The sequence below is a fragment of the Ictalurus punctatus genome, chromosome 15 (genome assembly GCF_001660625.3).
Source record: "Ictalurus punctatus breed USDA103 chromosome 15, Coco_2.0, whole genome shotgun sequence".
Classification (NCBI taxonomy): Eukaryota; Metazoa; Chordata; class Actinopteri; order Siluriformes; family Ictaluridae; genus Ictalurus; species Ictalurus punctatus.
The window spans coordinates 25,995,227-26,007,726 of NC_030430.2; the positions used below are offsets into that span (position 1 = coordinate 25,995,227).

Below are 12,500 nucleotides of genomic sequence, written 5' to 3' on the forward strand. Positions count from 1 at the left end.
AAAAAACAACAACAAACAGTTACAAGAAGACAGTCTCCGCTACCTACGCAGCGATTTCGGTGTATGCCACTCAAGCATGCTAGCGCCACCAATAGGACACAGTTGGTACTTACATACAGTAGTTTACAATAATAACTCCAATAATAATAATAATAATAATAATAATAATAATAATAATAATAATAATAATAATTCCACTTTGCGTCGGGTTCCATGATGTAGATTTTGAATAGTTTCAATAGTTTCTTTGCATTTCTCCAATAAATTTCATCCAATCATGAGCAAATCTGGAACACCGCCCCAAACAAAACGTGTTTCTCAGATTTCTGACACGCTTGTCCATAGCGTACAAACAAATCTAACGGCGAAGTCGCCAAACAGGAAGTGAGGGCATATCGCGCCAACAGCGTGACGTATTTAGACCAAACTGTGCAGGTGAGTGCGGGACCTAACAATGTCCTAAAGGACTCCAAGAACTTTTGTTTAAATTCTCTATAATCACGAGTAAAACACGACCGTATATTAACAAACAAGCTTGTGAGATCATTTAACACTCGGAAACGCTACTGAAAACAGGAAGTGAGGTAAAATCTCAGCTACGGTTTGACGTTTTTGACTTTGAATTCAGTATATCTCCTTGAGAGCTTGGCTTCTACTGTTCCTCTGTCACAAAGAGGTGGGGACAGAAAGTGCCTGGCCCCCTTAAACGCTGCTTACAGCTCTGTTATTGTTAAACCCTTAATTTCCTCGGGCATGCAGCACAACAGCTCCTTTCTAAAAGCGTACACGCTGCGTCAAGTCTTACTGAGAAGATTCCGCGGCGGAGCCAATATACAGTCACGACAGCAAGAAAACACGAGATACTTTTCATTAGTGACCTGTAGAAAAAAAAAAAACGTACCACACTGACAAATAAAACCCTTCACTGCACTGCTCGGACGCTGCTTTGACGATCTCTAACGAAAAACAAATCAGTAAGGCATTGTTTAAAAATAAAAATTTGTTTAAAGAATTAAACAATGCTGAATTTGATCCATCTTAGAAAGGAACCGATTGCAATGGACCGCATGATTCCATGTAGGAAAAACAATCCCACTGGACTATAATACACAAACAGTGCGTACATCCAGTGCTTATGTTTTTCTTCTCCATTCTCTCTTTCCTAAAACAAAAAATAAACAAACAAACAAAAAAAGCCTAAGATTTTCTTCGTTTAAATTTCCTGCACATCCTGGTTTTGTGCCACACCGCCCCCTAGTGCTCACAATCCGCATTACATATCATGTAGTTCCATAGATATAAACGTGATTTATGGAATATTTAACAATTAAAACGGTCAGATTATTGTCAGTTATTATTACTAAGATATAATTAAGTGTATATTTTTATTTTAAATATTACATTAAATGTTTACGTGGCACATTTATGATTTCTAGCTAGAAACATTTGGCGTGGCACTCACTGGATTTACCAACTTTATGTGATCATATACAGCGGTGATATTTATAGACGTCCTAAAGCAGGAACTCTAACATGCAAATAGCATGGATTTTCTGGATTTAGTAAATATTGCTGAATGTACAGTGAGGGTTTTTGATTTGAGAGTCGGAGATCATGACAGCAATCACGATGACAGCGGGAGGTTTTACAGAGAAACAGAGCTCGTCAGTGTGTTTGATGTCGTCGTGCATGAAATCGCTAAACATTACAGAAACCTGATGAACGGGGATGATTTGGCTCTGACAGAAGATGCTCGAGTGAGTGTGTGGAACAATGACGCCCGCACGGCAGCCGCGTGTGAAAGTAACGCGTGTTTGCACTTTAATCTAACAAACGGCTCTGATTCAGGTTTACGGTCAGGTTTTATTCAGGTTTGGGGACGCTCTCACCCCGAGACGAGTCCTTCTTGCCGTGTTTGCTCTTGGGACTGACGGTCTTCTTCTTGCTGCTCTGGACCTGACTCTGCTCTCTCCACTTCTTCAGCTGGAAGTTGATGAACTTCCACATCATCCAGGCCTGGGTCAAGCAAATGGCTGAGAGACATGTCATCCTGAGCGCAGACGACATGAGAACGAACACACACACACACACACACACATATACTTTAAAACAGGAAGTGCAGCTTGCCTCAGCGTCCGTTAGACAAAACTCACTGGGATTCAAACGGCTGCTGGGATTCAAAGCCATGATGTAAAGAAATAACTGAAACACCACACGTTTATGTTTTTGTCCTGATCCTGTAAATGAAACTCTCTCCATTGTGAAACGATGAACTCTACCTCACGGTGAGAACGTTGAAGTTTCCCTCAGCCAGAGAAAAGCCCTGATTATCTGTACGGGAGAGTCCAAAACCAAACGTCAGGACGGAGAGAGTGAGGGTCAGGAGACGAGCGACGACGAAGAGCAGAGCCCACAGCGTAAACCTGAGGGGGGGGGGGGGGGGGGGGGGGGGACACAGAGAGAGAGAGAGACACACACACACAGATAGATAGAGACAGACAGAGAGAGAGATCACATAAGGGTTACTGTAATAAAAAACAGATACATAAACAGATAATAAAAAAAATATTAATTCTATTTCTATTTAAAAATAATTTCTAGTAAAACCATTATTATTATTATTATTATTATTATTATTATTATTATTTCTAGTTAAAAGACTTTTTATTGCTATCTTTAGGAAAAAAAAAAGAAGGTATTATTAATTCTACTACAGCCATTTCCTGCTTTCACACACACATTACTTTTTTATTTTTTTAAGATGGAGGAAACATTCTTTCCATTTGGTCGGAGCGAATATTGAACGCTGAAAAAGACCGTATATGAAATGAAAATAAAAGATGGCGATGGAGCGGAGGAAGTGAACACACCCTTTCTGCTTGTTCTCGTTGCTGAAGTAGAAGAGACGAGACGCGTGGAACAGCAGCTCCACCAGGTAGTGTGGAACCAGGAGAACCAAACCTAAACGGTGCAGACTGAGAGAACGAACACACACACACACACACACACACACACACACACACACACACACACACTAAATATAAATACATAAACACTTGCAATGGCACTCGTCTCAGATTTAGTGAACATCAACAAAATCTCAACACCACCTCCTGAGAGAATTAACACGAGACGCTGATTCATGAAAATGGACAAACCTGCAGACTAGCCGCCGGCTGGGTTTGGATCATTTACAGACGAGTTAATCGTGTTGTAGGAGGAGAATTAAGGAACGTAAACAGAATGGGAAAAGACTCACTTGAGGACGTAGGCACCGGTGATGTGGAAGATGTAAAGGCAGATGTAGTAAAGCTGGCGAGGAACATCTTCCTGAATACAAAGACATGAAAATGAAACGTGATCCGTTATGAGTCAGAGAAATGTGCGGAAGAAACCAGTGTGTGTGTGTGTGTGTGTCCAAAAAAGTTGGGACGCTGTGTAACATGTAAATAAAAACAGAATGCAATGATTTGTAAATCTCATAAAGCCGTGTGTTATTCACGAGAGAACACATCAAATGTTTAAACTCAGGAAATTGACAGTTTTAAGGAACAAATAAGGAAATCTGGAATTTGATGTCCGCAACACAGGTTTAGAACAGTGCGGCCTGGATAAAGTATTTGACGCATTCTACTTTGCTTGCACGCGAAATAAAACGCCTGCAATCGTTCCCAGTCTTTACCTTTCGGACTTTCTGGAAGTAAAGTTCCGGCAGAGCGTGGAACCAGTACGCTATCTGACAGATGTAGAAGAACTTCACCTGAAAACTGGGACAGAGAGGAGAAATATTATACAAATAATAGAGTGGACCGACATTATGTGTCGCTTGTATAAGTATAATATCTATTTTTTATTTTCAAATATTCATTCATTCAATTATTATTATTTTTTTCCCGAAATGTATGTACAATAACAAGCAGTTAATTTCCTTTAGGGACTTTTTTCTTATTTAGCCAAGCCCACAAAACTCCATATAAGGAGATGCGGCAAAATGATGACCAAACAGTAAGACAGCGCCTCCTAAGCGTGGTGTATACTAAACCTTCCAGTAACGCAGCTTGGCAGTTGCAGCGATTCAGCTGCCATAGAGACACACGCTTCCTCTTTTTATAGGGTGCCATTACTTTTGTCATGATTGAACAGCTAGTATGTATTTAATTGTGTTAATTTTTTGGGTTTGTTGTGGAATCTCTTTCTTTCAAATATGAGAGTCCACAAACTGTTCATTAAATGTTCACCATTTCTTATTGCGGAGTCAAATAACACGATTCACTGAGTGAGTTAAATAATCTAAGAGTCGACTCTTTTTAGTCAGCTGAGTCAGTCTAATGTGCTGAGAAAAATAACCTGACTCCCTGAAAAGACTCAACTCTTATTGTTCAGTGGAGTCAAATAACCAGATTTCTTAAAAAGAGCTCACTCTTATTGGTGACAATCTGACTCCCTGAAAAGACTCAACTCTTATTGGTGAGCTGAGTCAAATAATCTGATACACTGAAAAGAGTTGACCCTTATCGGTGAAATGAGTCAAATAATCTGATTCGATAAAAAGAGTTGACACTCATTGGTGAGCTGAGTCGAATTATCTGATTCTCAGAAAACATTTGACTCTTATTGGACAGCTGAGTCAAATAATCCAGGAGTCGACTCTTATTGCTGAAATGAGTCAAATAATCTGATTACTTAAAAAGCTTTGACTCTTATTGGTAAACTGAGTCAAATAATCTGATTCCCTAAAAAAGAATTGAATCTCATTGGTGAAATGAGTCAAATAATCCGATTCCCTAAAAAGAGTTGACTCTCATTGGTGAAATGAGTCAAATAATCCGATTCACTGAAAACTTGGTATTTCCATCACGTTTTTTCATCTTGTGTACCTTCTAGTAACCTTCTACAGACAAGGAACTTATTAGATCAATAAACGGTGTCAAAAAACTGGTCACTGTAATAACAACAATGTATTTTACACCTCTACGATGAACTTTTCCCCACTCTGACTTACGCCATGCGTGTGTGAGGATAACCTTCCCACAGGAATGTCGGATTGGTCACAAACTCCTCCTGTACAACAATTAAAACAAAATTATTTATTCCATGGATATAGACTGAAGGATGATGGATAATGAAGTGTGTGAGCTCAGCATCTCACCGCCGTCAGGATGCTGCAGCCCCACATGAAGGAGGAGAAGTAAAACGCCGCCAGCTGCCCCGATTCGTTAAACTTGCTGTGCTTCGTTTTGGACAAGTGCAGACGCCGATTTATTTTCTGCAGGGATTCGGGATAAAGTGATTAGTGCTGATTAATAACACAACACTCTCTCACACGCACAGAAAAGCAAGTGTATCTGGATTAACATTCGGTCAGAACATTTCGTGGACCGAAGAAGACGAGGAATATTCATTTACAGCAGTGGTTTCACCAAAGTACTTATTATTAATATCTTAAAAATAAAAAGACCAAAACATAATCAGTGGGAAAGATCACATTTTCAGAATGTGATAGAGGCACTGTATATAAATAAATAAATAAACAAATAAACAAATAAGAAACCAAAAAGGAAGGGAAAACCCCCCAGGAACACAGGATGAGTCTGTGATATCGTAATTGCATAAATAATTGCTTAAAATCACACGACGAGAACAGACATCATCAGTGGATTGGCTGAGACGTTATTTAGTTGCCATGACAACTCCACCAGCTCAGCTTTAAAACAGGCTTTAAAATAAGGAGTGAGGATTTTTTTTTCTTCTAAGATCATTTAACACCGCTGCTAATCTCGGCTTGTGAAATACGTGTGATATGGTAACCTCTAGAAGTTCATCTTCTACACTAGGGGTACATTTACGGAGCATGTCTGAATAATTCCAGCGATTGGGCGTGGCCAACAGACTCCGCCCCGAGTCACCGCCGCACACGTTCCCGAGACGAGGTTCCGAGCTGAAAAGTTTGCATCGGACCCGGAGATTATTTCTATTTTGCTGAAATAATAAAACACAGAAAGGCAGTTAAATGGTTTCTACTATCGGAACTTTGGGTTTAAAAATCTTTTTAACAATGAATTAAAAGTACTTTGTCTGTTTTGGTATTTATGTTTTATTTTATTTTAATTCATTAACGAGTTCTTTTCTTTTCTTTTTCTGTTTAATTTTATTCTCCGTACGTGTCCTTGATCTCCTCACCCTCGTGTTGTATTTATATTTTCATGTCACCTTTCATTTTTTTCTCATGCATTTTATTACGTTATTTTATAGTTACATTTATTACTTAACTGTACAGCACACTGAGCTATAGTGTTTATGTAAAGTCTATATAATAATAATAATAATAATAATAATAATAATAACAACAACAACAACAACAAAATTTCTACTCTATTTTATCCTATATCTGTGTATATAAAGTTTTCCACAAAGAAAGAAATAATGAAATGAACGATGGATACAATGGGAGGGGTGAAAGTAAAGAAGGAAAGGATGGAAGGAAGAAAATAAGGCAGGAAACAATGGAAGGAAGGAAGGAAGGAGGGATAGCTGGATGGATATGGAAGGAAGAAAGGATTTAAAGGAAGGATAGCTGGATGGATATATGGAAGGAAGGATCTAAAGGAGGGATAGATGGATGGATATATGGAAGGAAGGATCTAAAGGAAGGATAGATGGATGGATATATGGAAGGAAGGATCTAAAGGAAGGATAGATGGATGGATATATGGAAGGAAGGATCTAAAGGAGGGATAGATGGATGGATATATGGAAGGAAGGATCTAAAGGAGGGATAGATGGATGGATATATGGAAGGAAGGATCTAAAGGAGGGATAGATGGATGGATATATGGAAGGAAGGATCTAAAGGAGGGATAGATGGATGGATATATGGAAGGAAGGATCTAAAGGAGGGATAGATGGATGGATATATGGAAGGAAGGATCTAAAGGAAGGATAGATGGATGGATATATGGAAGGAAGGATCTAAAGGAAGGATAGATGGATGGATATATGGAAGGAAGGATCTAAAGGAGGGATAGATGGATGGATATATGGAAGGAAGGATCTAAAGGAAGGATAGATGGATGGATATATGGAAGGAAGGATCTAAAGGAAGGATAGATGGATGGATATATGGAAGGAAGGATCTAAAGGAAGGATAGATGGATGGATATATGGAAGGAAGGATCTAAAGGAGGGATAGATGGATGGATATATGGAAGGAAGGATCTAAAGGAGGGATAGATGGATGGATATATGGAAGGAAGGATCTAAAGGAAGGATAGATGGATGGATATATGGAAGGAAGGATCTAAAGGAGGGATAGATGGATGGATATATGGAAGGAAGGATCTAAAGGAGGGATAGATGGATGGATATATGGAAGGAAGGATCTAAAGGAAGGATAGATGGATGGATATATGGAAGGAAGGATCTAAAGGAAGGATAGATGGATGGATATATGGAAGGAAGGATCTAAAGGAGGGATAGATGGATGGATATATGGAAGGAAGGATCTAAAGGAAGGATAGATGGATGGATATATGGAAGGAAGGATCTAAAGGAGGGATAGATGGATGGATATATGGAAGGAAGGATATAAAGGAGGGATAGATGGATGGATATATGGAAGGAAGGTAGGACAGAATGAAAAGTTTCAATAAAGAAAGTAAATAAATGAAAATAAACGAAATGTTTTGTTCCGTCTGTCTTCCTCCTCCCTTTTCTGTCCAAAACCCTTGAAAGAGCTGTTTTCAATCAACTCTCCACTTTTCTCACACAGAACAATCTCCTGGACCCCAAGCAGTCTGGATTCAGAAGCAGCCACTCCACAGAGACCGCTCTGCTTTCCGTCACTGAAGCCTTATGACTAGCAGGATCAACCTCAAGATCATCTGTCCTCATCCTACTCGTCCTCTCTGCTGCCTCCGACACTGTGAACCATCACATCCTCCTGACAACTCTCTCCAGCCTAGACATCACCAGAACGGCTCTGCGCTGGGTGGAATCCCATCTCACGGACAGATCCTTCAACGTGTCAGGGAGGAGAGGGGTTTCTGAATCTCAACAACTCACAACTGGGGTTCCTCAGGGGTCAATTCTGGGTCCGCTGCTCTTTTATACTTATACTACATCTCTGGGGCCTGTGATTGAGTCTCATGGCTCCTCATATCACTGCTATGCTGATGACACCCAGCTCTGTTTGTCCTTCCAACCTGAAGATCCATCCATCTCGGCACACATCTCTGCCTGCCTGTCTGACATCTCAAACTGGATGAGGGAATCACACTCAAACCAACCAGGACAGCCAGAAACCTTGAACGTGAACCACATTTCAACACCTGCATGGTCCTGTAGATTCATTCTGTACAACATCAAGAACATCAGACCCTACCTCACCGATCAGGCCACACAGCTACTAGTCCAGGCTCTTGTTAACTCCTGGGTCTCCCAGCAGCTCCATCAAACTCCTCTTCATCTCCCTCCACTGGCTTCCTGTAGCCGCTCGCATCAAATTCAAGGCCTTGATGCTCACCTATAAGACCTTGTCTGGAACAGCGCCCCCTACCTCAACTCTCTCCTTGAGGGTTATGTTCCCTCACACAACCTGTGATCAGATAAGGACCGACGCCTGGTATAGTGCCTACTCAGCGTGGCCCGAGGTCCCTTTCCAAAACCTTCTTACTGACTGTAAGACGCTTTGGATCAAAGCATCTCCTAAATGAATAAATGTAAATGTAAAAAAGGAAGGAGGAACGGGCACAAGGGATGGATAGATGGATGGATGGTAGGAAGGATGGAGGAAGGAACGGAAAGAAGGAAGAAACGAAGAATCTAAAGGAAGGATAGATGGATGGATATATATGGAAGGAGGGAAGGAAGAATGGAAGGAAGAAATGGAAGGAAACAATGGATGGAATGATGCATGGAGGAAGGAACAGAAGGAAGGAAGGATGGATGGAGGGAAGGAAAAAAGGAACGAAGAAACAGACAGAAGGATATATGGATAGAAGGAAGGAAGGAATGTATGGATGAAAGAAATTGAAGGAGGGAAGGAAGGAAGAATGGAAAGAAGGAAGGATGGATGGATTGAAACAACGGATGGAAGTATGGATGTAGGAAGGAACAGAAGGAAGGAAGGAATGTATGGATGAAATAAATTGAATGAGGGAGGGAAGGAAGTAAGGAAGGAAGGAAGGATGGAAAACAGAAGGATGGATGGAGGAAGGAACAGAAGGAAGGAAACAATGGATGGAAGGATGGAAGGAGTGAAGAAACTGACGCAAGGATAAATGTATGGATGAATAGAAGGAAGGAAGAAATACATATGGATGGATATATATATATGGAAGGAAGTGATGGACGGATGGAAGGAAGGAAGAAAAACAGGAAAAAACGAAAGAAAGAAAGAAAGAAAGAAAGAAAGGTGGGTAGGTCCAGGTAATGAGTCTTAAGGTCTTCTAGAGAAAGAGAACTCCCACTTACGTCCAGTACGTACTCCTGGATGAGAGCGTGGAGTATGATGGCGATCAGCAGGTAGAAGAAGACGGTAGCCATGTCTTTGGGGCCGTACTGATAAACGTTCACCGACTCCGGCTTCTCCTCTGTCAACAGTTTTATACAGATTCAATAAAGTGCACAGCAGGAAGTGAAACACGGAGAAGAGGAGAAGAAGAGACGTACCTGTATCTGATGTCTGGGTGACGTTGTACTGCACGGTGATGAACATGATGGCGAACTTCGCCGTAACCTGCGACGGTTAAAACAAACACAACACCAGGTGCAGTGAGTTCAGGCCACAGAGCGGAGTGAAGAAACAACCGGAGGATTACATCACAGCGTTTTATCCTCCTACAGCACGCCCCGCCCACCCCACCACCATCACCACCTTTCACTGTTAAACAACGCCACAGCACACTTCCTGAACCGCCGTACTCTCCGACAGATTACTCAGACCAGTTCCCACATCGATCCTTCACTCTCTCACTCATTCTCATTCTCTCTCATTCTCTCACTCTCTCTCACTCACTCACTCTCTCATTCTCTCTCTCTCTCTCATTCTCTCACTCACTCTCTCTCAATCACTCACTCACTCACTCATTCTCTCACTCTCTCATTCTCTCTCACTCACTTCACTCACTCATTCTCTCTCTCTCTCTCTCACTCACTCTCTCACTCACTCTCTCATTCTCTCTCACTCACTCATTCTCTCTCTCTCTCTCTCACTCACTCTCTCACTCTCTCTCACTCACTCACTCATTCTCTCTCTCACTCACTCACTCATTCTCTCTCTCACTCACTCATTCTCTCACTCTCTCATTCTCTCACTCTCTCATTCTCTCACTCACTCACTCATTCATTCTCTCACTCTCTCATTCTCTCACTCACTCACTCTCTCACTCTCTCTCACTCACTCACTCATTCTCTCTCTCTCTCACTCACTCACTCTCTCACTCATTCTCTCACTCTCTCATTCTCTCTCACTCACTTCACTCACTCATTCTCTCTCTCTCTCTCTCTCACTCACTCTCTCACTCACTCTCTCATTCTCTCTCACTCACTCATTCTCTCTCTCTCTCTCTCACTCACTCATTCTCTCACTCTCTCATTCTCTCTCACTCACTCACTCATTCTCTCTCTCATTCTCTCTCACTCACTCACTCACTCACTCATTCTCTCTCACTCACTCACTCATTCTCTCTCTCACTCACTCTCTCACTCTCTCACTCATTCTCTCTCTCACTCACACACTCATTCATTCTCATTCTCTCACTCATTCTCTCTCACTCACTTCACTCACTCATTCTCTCTCTCTCACTCACTCATTCTCTCACTCACTCACTCTCTCATTCTCTCTCTCATTCTCTCACTCATTCTCTCCCTCTCACTCACTCACTCATTCTCTCACTCTCATTCTCTCTCTCACTCACTCACTCTCTCACTCACTCTCTCACTCACTCTCTCACTCACTCTCTCACTCACTCTCTCACTCACTCTCTCACTCTCTCTCTCACTCTCTCTCTCACTCAGGGTTGTTTCCAGTCTGGGTCTGATGACGAACCCGCACAGATAAATATGTAAATGATTACACAGGCCTGCTTCAGGCTAGAATTATTTACACTCGTTTACTGTCTGAGGGAAGAGAGAACGAGTTCTATACCAAATCGAAGCGTAATCTTATTTTACGTCTTTAAAAAAAAAAAGAAAAAGGAAAAAAAAAGAAGAAGAGGGAGAACGGGTCGATATCCAGAGCTGCAATGCATTTATGTTTGAAAAGATAAAGATAAAGACAAGCCAGAAAGAGACAGCGTCGGTGCTGTGCGTGTTTTTAATGCATTTAAGTGCGAGGAATATTCCAGAACCCAAAGAGCAGAAACGTGAGAACATCTTTAGTACTTTTACATGTTTTTATATCATTTCTTTCAGTTCCTCCAGGATTCCGCCATCGCAGAAACGAAAGCAAACTCGGAAATATTCGGAGCAGCTCGCGGTTTTTCGAAACGAACGCAGATTCGGACCGCGGGAACGAAGCTTTCATTGAGTAGAAACGTAATACAAACGTAAACGCGCGTCTGTGCGGTTCGTCACTAACACGACAAGATGAGTTTTTTTGAGAGAGAAATAAAGAGGGAAAGATTGCTTACGGCTGCTTTAACCTACGCGAGAACTGGAACTAACTCGATTTACAGACGTTCCCCGACAAGTGTGACGCGTCGTTCCTTCATTTTACAAAAATTTGTACTTGTTGGAGGAAGAGGAATAAACCACCACACACACACACACACACACACACACACACACACACACAAGTTTACTACTTACTTATTCACTCTCTAAACAGATCCACGGTTAATAAACACTCTCAGGGCGTTTAGTTTCGCAGGAACTGCAAACTAAAATTAATAATAATTTATGCAAAATAATAATTTATTTCACTTTCACTTCCAAGTTGACTGCACACCAGCGGAAAAATACCACATTTACAAACGCCAAAGAGCGTAACGGTCTGTATTACATTCACACACTATACACTATACACAATACACGGCTCGTCTTCCCCCTCGTTTCACCTCGAACTCCGGCTTTGGGAGATATTTACTGCTCTTTCCAATTGTCTCTCACGTCAAACGTACGTCCGGATCGATATTAAAGACTCCTGATCGGTTTACTTCGTTATTTATATACACGATATATCGCAGGAAACAAACGAGACCTTCACGGCGTTATTTACGGCGATTGTTATTCGATCTAGTCGTTCCTATTCGCATTTACACACTCTACTCTAGCTACATCATAGCTCTCACGTAAAAACTTTACGGTGCATTTAAAAAAGCGCACACCTTTACCGTATTTATTCCAGGTTTCAGATGAATAGGATTTATCGCATTTAAATATAAACTGTTTGATATTCATGGATATTTAAATATTTCAGTATGTTTACAGGGCTCTTAGACACGTTTACGTAAATGCCTACGCTTTATAATTTAGTCTTATTATTATTATTACTACTACTA

The 12,500-nt window shown here is 41.1% G+C and overlaps 1 protein-coding gene across 1 annotated transcript in view; it reads right to left on the bottom strand.

Annotated features, from left to right (window-relative positions):
* The window catches only part of zgc:113278 (TRAM1 and TRAM_LAG1_CLN8 domain-containing protein), a 14,353-nt gene that overhangs the window by 1,116 nt on the left and 737 nt on the right, over positions 1-12,500 (bottom strand). The window contains exons 2-10 of the mRNA XM_017487949.3: positions 9,670-9,736; positions 9,472-9,590; positions 5,150-5,266; positions 5,003-5,061; positions 3,683-3,767; positions 3,260-3,330; positions 2,871-2,975; positions 2,280-2,423; positions 1,890-2,050 (exon numbers count right to left, since the gene is read on the bottom strand). Of these exons, the coding sequence (XP_017343438.1) occupies positions 1,890-2,050; positions 2,280-2,423; positions 2,871-2,975; positions 3,260-3,330; positions 3,683-3,767; positions 5,003-5,061; positions 5,150-5,266; positions 9,472-9,590; positions 9,670-9,736 (928 nt within the window). The remainder of the gene's footprint in view (positions 1-1,889; positions 2,051-2,279; positions 2,424-2,870; positions 2,976-3,259; positions 3,331-3,682; positions 3,768-5,002; positions 5,062-5,149; positions 5,267-9,471; positions 9,591-9,669; positions 9,737-12,500) is intronic.